A 10,223-nucleotide genomic window follows, 5' to 3' on the forward strand; every position below is an offset into this window, starting at 1 on the left:
CTTAAAATAGGAGGTCGAAAAGGACTACATATTCTGACATGTCCCAGCGATTTCTAAAAGGGTCTCCGTCCAATGCCTACCCATGAAGTTGTTGGCCGTCTTAAGACTCGCTAGCCTATTTATTAGAGGAGAACGTACGTATAGAAGTTTAAAAAAACGAAATTGGTCACTGGATATTTTTTAACTGACTACAAAATGTAACGAGACTTCTAATAATTTCTTTAAACATAATACCAAAAATCTCAATGGAAGTTCTTAATTATTATTTAGATGTCTTAATTTCAGAACTGCAACATACTTTTGTGTTCAAAATTTGATTTCTGAACGACCGACACACCTGTCAAGTTGTCAATCGACTTCGCAGCAGTCAATCGTTATCAGTTTTCCATTTCTGTTGCCTTAAATCTTCAAAAATTTACGAAAATAGCAAGAATAAACCCAAAAACAAATAAATTTAAGTACACGCTGTTTCGTTGTTGACGTTTAAAAAGTTCGATACTTGATTTAATAATTATAAAGCGAGATAACATATTTGTTTAAATATTCATCCGTAGCACCCTTTTTTATGTGGTTTTCTTCAAGCTGTTGACAAATAGACTAAATGAAAAGCATACTTAGTGTAAAAATGGAGGCTAGCAACGATTCTTTATCGGGTAAGTTGAGTGTGATGGTTGAAAATAGTTATGTAAAGTTGTTGTGTTACAATCGCGTGTTTTGGTGTAACGCAGTGCTGTCTCCGCCTTTGACGGGGTCTCCTGCCGTTCTCCTGACTCCTGGGCGGACGAGGAACATCGCACAGGACATGGAGGCTCTAAGGCTGTCGCGTCAAGACAACCCTTACCTTCAGGTGAGCTTATATAATTTATGAAAGATAACTGCGCGTTGACGCGGAAACATCTGTAATGAGATGCGTTTTCCGCGTAGATTACATGTAAACACTGCTGTAAAAGTACAAGGAAGTCTTTATGGCTTACGTTTCTAATATTATTGGTACAAACATCACATATGGAAGGTTATTTTCCATGTCTATGAATGTGTGTTAAGCTATTAGGTTTAAACGTAAATAATTAATTCATGTTACCTATTTCTAGTTGTGTAATGTGTACACAAGAATTTCTAGTTGTAGTATTAAATAGTTTACATAATGGTTGTGTACTGTATGGTAACAAAAAAATGTTAGCCTGCTTTGTTACAAATAATTTATGATTGAAGTCTTCATGCTACATAGATATTGATCTTGCTTGAAAATTAAACAGTTACCTATAATTCTGTGCTTAGTGAGCTCACAAAGTGCACAACTTTATTTTTGAAAGTATTCATACATGTTGAGCTCTATCAGCCACAAAAACATTTATATTCATTATAACATGTACCTTCTACACTTCATGAAATATAAATGGATACAAAAAATAACTGTTTTATGCTAAAAATGGCTCAACACTCCAACACCTGTATTTATTACAACATCAAACTCTTTCATACAAAGAAAATATCCTTCTAATATATGTTGATTTTTTGTGCTAAATCTTAAATATTGTCTCATATAACTGCCTATATCTGTCTATGTTTGTTACCCATATGTTTAAGATAGTAAAATTATCTTCTCATACCTTTTCAGCAAGTGATGGCTAGCAGAGAAAGTCTGATTGAAAGCCATGCAGAAGAGTGTGAATCTGATGATACTATCCTTATGTCACAGGTAAATATTACTTACTATTACAGCTTTTTTATCATCCCACTGCTGGGCTCAGGTCTCCTCGCACATGGACAAGGATTGAGCTTTAAAATATTACTTATTTCACAATTTTTACCATTAAACTGTAATGTTTACTTTTAATATTAACCTGCAAAGAATACAAATGTAACTAATTACTACCTACTTTTTCAATAATAATTGAATAATTCCCAACTAGTTAGTAGGAAATAAATAAGCAGTTAATTACTTAATTAATTCATTTTGTACTACTTATAAATTTTTTCAATAGTCTAATAATTTTCCTGTAGAATAAATGTTGTGATAATATTTATTCTTCTTTTTTATTGAAACTGAATGACATAAATGAGATTTATTCCTTATTTGATGATTAAAAAATTATCTTCACTATATGGGGCCATGGTAGTGCCACTGCCTACCTTTTGTTTTAATTGAACAAGTGACTACTAAGAAATCTTAGAATTTGTATTATAAACATACAGTTAACACCAAATAATGAAGATTTTTGTGTGCTTATCTATTGACTGAGTCATAATGACCAATGCAGTAACCCAAATCAATTTAATGCATTATAAGATATTACATTGCCAATTGATTCAATGATAAGATTGTTTTTTTAAAATCTGATTTTTCAAGTAATCTGTGCTATATAATACAGAGGAAACAACTTTTTGATTGTTTGCACCTTAAAGGCTCCTAAACTACTGAATCGATTTGGAAAAATTCTTTCACTTTTGGAAAGCTACAGTCTCCCCGAGTAACATAGGCTGTTTTATCCGGGTATGGTCTATAGTACCTACGGGACGCGAGTGGAACCGCGGGAAAACTACCAGTATTTAATAAAAATAATGTTAGCCAGTCTTTCAATCAATTTACTATGTCCCAGCTATTGTTTTCATAGTGACTACTATATCGTGGCGTGCGTACAATAATGAATGTTCGTTATTAGAGATTATTATGCTCTATTGTAAACATTAGTAGTCGGAAAATACACGCTACGGCGATAGAAATGTGTATCTATATAATGTCAATAACTTTGTATATCCCATAAGGCAGGTAGGTCTGGTGCCATCTCTTAGGTCAACTATATCTCTTCTCTTAGCTCTCTAGGAGGGCATTATCAAAACGATCAGTTACTAGTGAACTAACAAGACGTTCTTTGAGACATCTATCAAAGATTGGTCTTGATTGATTGGTGAATTGGTTTAAAAAATAGGCTGCTTCCAAAGGACAGTTTCTCGTCCACCCCAAGTCATTATACCGACGCTACTTTCTTAGGAGATTTTACATTATGATATCACCGCTCGTAATTTTGTTCTCCATTACTTTATTCAATTTTTTCTATCATTTAATATTAATATTGTAATAATTTCAGGAATTCGGAAGCACAGCCTTAGACTTCATAGAAGATGATCCCCTGACCTTAAAGGAGGTCCATGAACACATGATACGGTCGCCACCGCCAACCAGTTGCTGGCCACATGGTAAAGAACCTCATTCAAAAAACAAATTCAGACTGGTTGCTGCCTTAACGCATAAAATAAAAAAACTTCTTGTGCTAACTGTTTCACATTTCACTAAAATTCTTAAGAGTATAATTAACAATTAACTAATTTTCTGATTAATATGTCTTTACTTATAGATTATTTTACTTTTTTTTTATTCTTATTTAAATGATAGGAACCTTTTTTATGATACAGTCTGTTCTATTTTTAAATCTCCTCCTAATAAAAGTTTGGAATAGTATTTCAATTTCATTTTAATAGCGTAGTATTTTGTACATTGTAGTAGCGTATAGACAAAAAAATAAAATACCAAGCTTGAATTCTAGTCCATATCTTTTTAGGACAGATGTTTTAAATCGATTTCATACACGAAAAATGTCTGCTTTCCATTTAGATTACAAAGTAGGTCAGAACAGGTGAATGACTGATTATCTACTACATTTTCACACGCCATGACACGCTATCTAACGTGAATTACATTGTTTAGATAGCTAATAATTATTTAAAGTCTGCTTGATAAAACTTTGAACATACAAGTAAATATTGCATCATATATTTGCTATAGCAAAATCCCGCCATTATTTTGTGAAGCCATTCAGATTAATCTTATTTAATTAGCAATTGTTTTAAAGCAACGAATACTGTAAAGTGCTTAGTCCGATTTTAATTTTATTTGTCTCTAGCATTAGTAAAGATTAGCGCGTTTGTAATTGAAATCACGTTTAGGGTTGTCAAGACTTACAAACAAATAAATGTCAAGATTCAGAAAGAGAGTCTATCTCCATAGGTATTATTTTACATTCAAAACTAAGTGAGACATTCAATTACAAAATGACATAATAGGTAGATGATTCAATATTTTATACAGCTTAAGATATTTTAGGTAACTATATTTAAATGATATATCTTTCTATCACTGCTTATAATACTAATAAATCACATATAAAACCTTCATAATAATATTTTTGCCGTTTCCCGCTCTCCGTGAAGACACACTGTCGTACCGTGCGTCCAGCGCTTTCGACTTCGCAGCTGACAGCCCTGTGTCGTACAGCGCTTACTCGGTCAATTCCCAGGAAAAGGTTACTAACATTACTTTCTAAGCGTGCTGTCCTATGTGTCTGTGTGTCACTGTTGCTTTGTGCACTGTTCGTTTTTTGAATTTTTGATTGTTTTTTTTTTTGTTGGATTTTTAGTTCAATGCGTGAGTAAAAAGGTTCTACAAATAAGTGACATTATGACCGAATAAAGATGATGAAAGTATTGTATTGAATTAAAAATCGAACTACAAAATTATTTCAGTATGTTGTAAATAGGTACTATTTACCAGGTAAATAAAACTTACTTGATTTTCATGGTAACTAATTTAAACTAATTCGGGGTGAAGAAATACTACCATGTAATTTTATGGACCTGTTTCTGTATTTTATTCCTTTTATTGGCCTTCATATTTTGCGTCTACTATAAAATCAGTATTTATTTTGTCAAAAATATGATTTTCCTGTATATTTTTGTCATTTGTAAATAATTTGAGCATTTTTCAAGGTCATTTTGTCACTAAATAAACATGTTGTTTCCATGCCAGGAGCTGCTAGGAGGTAGGTCTCCGAGACGCAACACGCGATGCGACGAGTCTCGCAACAACAACACTTCGAGTCGTCCGCGCTCTTCCCGCTCGGCGTCCCCAAGGTCACACGACCTCACGCTGTGCGGGCGACCTCTTTCCTTACCAGGTAATTTTAAAAGAAAATGGGTAGCTTACGGGAGATATTATGTCGTTTTGGGCATCGCATCTCAAATTTCTCTCATCTCTCGCCTATAGTTTATCCAATTCTAATTTATTTAATTATTCTATTCTATAATTTGAAATGTGTAGATTCAGTGTCAGTCAAAGTGACGGTGTTTAAGCAGCCCAATATATTTCCAGCAGCAGCCTCTTTATTCAGGAGCTTGGTTAACTATATTATCATAAAAGTAATGCGCTTGTAAAGTAACAGGGATTTTAAAACAAACTGAATAATGTCTCTCCTCTCATACTCTTTAAATATTTTCCAGGAGAAAGCCACCTCCGCAATGCGCTGAGCAAAAAGCAGACCGGCAACCAAAGCGAGAGGTTCTCTCTCCTGCAGCACCCGCGACCGCTGCGCCGGCCGCACGGCAGCCGACGCGACGACGACAGCGTGCAACTTGTGCCAGATTGTGATAAGTAATGCCACGAGATATTATCTGTACTCAACGTGCAGACTATAAGGATATATCGGTGATAGGAAACACGCCTGAAAAATTTCAGGCTTTTCGGGCGACCTTTTCCAGTGACCTTGACCTTGAAGCCCAAGGTCGAGTTAGCAAATCATACATCTCAACAATGCAAGCGGTGAATATTTTTGTGAAAAATTCGCAGAATGTTTGCTCGTGACCTCGGCTAGGTTATTGTATTTTCAAGGTCAAGGTAAATTCAGGTGTTCTTTGTAATGTGTACGGAATTGAAATTGGAATGTAATTGGCGGCATTTCGGCATTGTAAGGGCAAACGCACAATCGTTGTGCCGTTCGTTTTTCTTGATATTTCTTCTAAGTGATGGGTTTTGGTATGCCTAACCTTTTAATTGTAAGGTTAGCATGAAGAAAGATGAGGCTAGTTTATTTTTCAAAACTAACAAAGTCATAAATGGTAGTGGCTGATTCATTTAAAAATGTGGCATGATTTCCTAAATATTAAATGGACTTGTGAATTGTATAACAGAAAAGAAACTTAATTGAACAAAAAGTATTAATTTGTATTTAAGAGAAAATTAAATCTTTTGAAATTACGAAAGAAAATTTAAAAAATAAGCACCCAGAATAGCAAGTATAGAAAAAAGCACAATACAATCAAAAATGTTGGGAAACATAGACCGCAAAATTATAGCTAGAACTTTTATATAACCGTTTATTTTAGAAACTATGTTTGTGCTAATATTTAACCCTAAAAAAATAAATGATTTTTAATCAAAAATATTTACACGAAAAAAATTACCAAGTATTATTTTTAACTTTGTCGAATGTTACCGTCTATTAATTTTACGATTTAACTGTTTTAATAAATCGTTTAAAGACTAAAATATAAATGTCACGTTAATAATATATTTCGTTCCAAAAATCCTTATTTTTAATGAATTTTAGAAACGTTACTGCGTATATGCGCGATATTTACGAGTATTACCGAACAAATATTATTGAAATTGCCGCGTCTTACCGCGTTACTGCCGTGTGTTACCGCGCTTTACCGCGTCTTACCGCGTAACTGCCGAACATTGCCGAGTGATCACGAACACCACACGAATTCCTATTAAATGCTCACTGTAGTTATAATTCGCTGTCCTAACCAAATTAGTAAGATTTAGACACCTAGCAACTAGTTAATAGTATTATTGTTACTAAATAAGCTTTATTAGTTAAATTCTAGATTAGTGCGAATCGCTGAACTAGATAAAAATCGAGGGAGATAATTTCGTGACGGCTAAATAATTATAAATAACTTTGATTTTCAAAATAATGATATTTTTTTAAAAGACAATTTTAAAGAAGTACTCTTTTTTCGTCGGATTATTGTTTTTATAATAAGTAAATATATTGCATGTGTCTTTAGTGTTAGATAGTAAAACTTATAGGAATGTAGATATTGAGTTACCGAATTATTATATTAGTGCAAATATATCCCACCATTATATTATTTTTAGTCCCAATAGTACAGTCAGCATCAAATATTTGTGTAAAAGATAAATAAGTTATAAACCTACAATATATGATGGTCCACAGTTTTTTATACACTACAAAGTTGAATTGCAACAGACACTTGCAGGCAAATATTATATTCATCAATTTGTATTGGATTGCATAAATGTACCAATTTTGAAGTTCAATTCGTGTCTATAAGAAAAATATTTTAATTCTGAGTAATTATAAAATAATTCTATTGCTTATGATGTTGATTGTACTTATAATATTATATATAATTATAATTGTTTTTTCTATAAAATCGCTACGTCACGTGGTATTAAGGGTAAATATAATTTCGATGTTTAATTGTTAAATGTTTATTATTATTAATTAATAATTGTATGTAAAGAGTCAAACCCCGAAAAGTATATTTTGTTGTGTCTCTATGTCGTTTGAAATCTAGTCTAAATTGTCTATTCATTTAAATTCAGAGGCTCCTTTCATTGGTCTTTGGCCGCTGAATAAAATCCTTTCCTGATTTGGGAATTGGTTAAAAATAAAAATAAATATTAGTGTTTCCGCGGCTATTATAAAATATTAAAATATCTGAGAACTCGCTTTGTGGGTGTACGAAAGTACACCTTTGCCTAAACCAGAGAGGTGTGTAGGCGTTCCGGCAGTTAAAACCTTATTCCTTTGTCAAATATTGTGAAAAAGTATTTAATTAGACGAATTTATCGTTATGATTTTAATAAAATTAATTGAAAATATCTATGTTATTGCTGAAATTTGATTTTGGCTTCTGTCTTCTTTCTAAACTTAGTTTTGTTTGTTTTTGCTCAACAATGAAATCAAATTATCTCTATTTATATTAGTTGTATTCTATAGTAAATAATTACGTTATTCTGTCTATTGGTCGGTGCTCACGACTTTCGAGCTTAAGTGTGTCATATTATTATATGAATTTTATGAATATTCTATTACTTTGTTATTAAGATAATCATCATTAGTGATTGAAAAAAAATCGCCATAGGGAAACAGACCACTGTTTTTTCGGTTATGACAACCTAGTGGCAAGTAAATATGTCTAATTGAGAGCCAGAAAACAATGTGTTAAGGTCCAGACTGCAGCAAAACGGAGTGGAACGGATAAGTTTTTGACCAACCAATAGAATTTCAGTATTCAAATATCTCGTCTCCACTCTTAAGTACCAAAATAATTCCAGCTTATTTAAGTCTGTTTAAATAATATTAATCTTTTTTCACACCTTGTTTTGTTTCTCTAAACACATGAACTCCAATCATAGTTTAGCCAAGCTTCTATGATTGTCTATGGATGAAACCAATATGGCCGTGGTTTTTCTTTCATTCTTGTAAATTAATAAAATTGATATTTAGTATCAAAATATATATTCATAGGTTATTTAGATTAGTAGGGGAACTCAATTTTGATTTTGAAAGTTGTATTTTACTCCTATGGATATTATAATTGTTAATTTTAATATTTCTTAAGTTTTTATTCAATGACATTCCATAATAAATACTCCTGTAGTGTTAAGTTTTTCGTGAACTTTTAATGGTTTTTTAGGCAAGATGTTTGTGTTGTGTTATGAAACTGAAATTGATTGGCAAAACAATATTTTATTAAACTATAGTTCAACCAGTGGCGTAGCGTGGGGGGGGCAGGGGGGGCAAATTCCCCGGGCGGCAGCTTTTAGGGGGCGGCAAAATTTACCCAATTAAAAAAAAAAATTTTCGCAACTACATAAAACTGTCTAACAAACATTAAACAAGAAAGTTGAAAATTTTTAAACTTAAAATTAATTATTGTCAGGTACTTAAAACACACGTGACACTACATTTTACGTAATTTTAGTTTTGAGTCTTAAATAAAAAATAATAAAAATTTCGCGCTCGCTTCGCTCGCGTATTCAGAAACTATATGCGCTTAATTTTGAATTTGTCAACAAACAAAAAGTTAAGTACGTTTGGGCTAAATTTTACGTAATATTTGGTTTAAGTCCGATAAAAATTTCGCACTCGCTTCGCTCGCGTATTCAGAAACTATATAATGGGCCCTTATTTTTGCATTTGCCAACAAACAAAACGTTAAGTACCTTTGGGCTAAATTTTACGTAATTTTTGTTTTAAGTCCGATAAAAATTTGGCGCTCGCTTCGCTCGCGTATTCAAAAACGATATGCCCTTATTTTTGCATCTGTCAACAAACAAAAAGTTAAGTACGTTTGGGCAAAATTTTACGTAATTTTTGTTTTAAGTCCGATAAAAATTTCGCGCTCGCTTCGCTCGCGTATTAACAAACGTTATGTCCTTATTTTTGCATCTGTCAACAAACAAAAAGTTAAGTACGTTTGGGCTAAATTTTACGTAATATTTGGTTTATGTCCGATAAAAATTTCGCGCTCGCTTCGCTCGCGCATTTGGAACTTTAAGAACTTCACTCACCGCTGCTAACCCACAGCGGGAAGGGTCATTTGATGATTTTTAACGTCGATACAAAAAAAAACCCTGTTTTTGAAGTCGGTTAAAAATGACAAACGGCCAGTAACACTTGTTAAAAAAAATACACGGGAAGGGGCGGCAAAATCGACAACTGCCCCGGGCGGCAGATACCCACGCTACGCCACTGTTCCAAGTAATGTTAGTTACATTAATTTCTTTAATGATTGTTATTTTTGTTTTATAATAGTTTTTACTCAAAGTATTGAAATTTAAAGGGATGATATTATAAAACAGTGTTAATTGAATTTAAAAAAATGTAAGCGCCACTGACACTTCTCGCTTACGCCTTTTGTGGTGAAAATAACACTTCTTCAAGCCCAATAAATATGACGGATGATCTTTTCCTAGCTGATGCCTAGATGGCGCTGATCTAGGTACGTTACTGCTAGGAACGGATCTTATCAACGTCTTATAATTTTGAGGCAGTATAACGAAACGTACTTGTCTTTAAAAATTAAACTTGTTTATTTTTCTAAAAGAAAACCTCCCATTAAAAAGTAATTAAATATAAATAGTTTAATTTATTATTTACTAGCCGTTTTCCCGCGGTTTCACCCGCGTCCCGTGGGAGAGAATATTTAAAATCGGTCCAGTAGTTTTTGAGTTTATTAATTACAACCAAACAAACAAAGCTTTCCTCTTTATAATATTAGTATAGACAAACTCGGTCTTTTGGATATTTTGTTTTAATTCAATGCAATTCAGTCTTACTAAACCGCCAATCAATTTTAGTTTCCCTTCAGGTGCCATTTTCTCTATGTACAGTTAATATCTATGGGTTTCC

The 10,223-nt window shown here is 32.8% G+C and overlaps 1 protein-coding gene across 1 annotated transcript; it reads left to right on the top strand.

The window, feature by feature from the left end:
- The first annotated feature begins 345 nt into the window (after positions 1-345).
- LOC110372399 (uncharacterized) lies at positions 346-7,921 on the top strand. Its single transcript, XM_021329077.3, has 7 exons — positions 346-653; positions 729-847; positions 1,619-1,699; positions 3,090-3,198; positions 4,210-4,301; positions 4,805-4,952; positions 5,275-7,921. Exons 1-7 carry the CDS (start codon positions 602-604, stop codon positions 5,427-5,429), a joined length of 756 nt encoding a protein of 251 aa, XP_021184752.1. The 5' UTR covers positions 346-601; the 3' UTR covers positions 5,430-7,921.
- The last annotated feature ends 2,302 nt before the right edge of the window (positions 7,922-10,223 follow it).

This window comes from Helicoverpa armigera, chromosome 7 (assembly GCF_030705265.1).
Source record: "Helicoverpa armigera isolate CAAS_96S chromosome 7, ASM3070526v1, whole genome shotgun sequence".
Classification (NCBI taxonomy): domain Eukaryota; kingdom Metazoa; phylum Arthropoda; class Insecta; order Lepidoptera; family Noctuidae; genus Helicoverpa; species Helicoverpa armigera.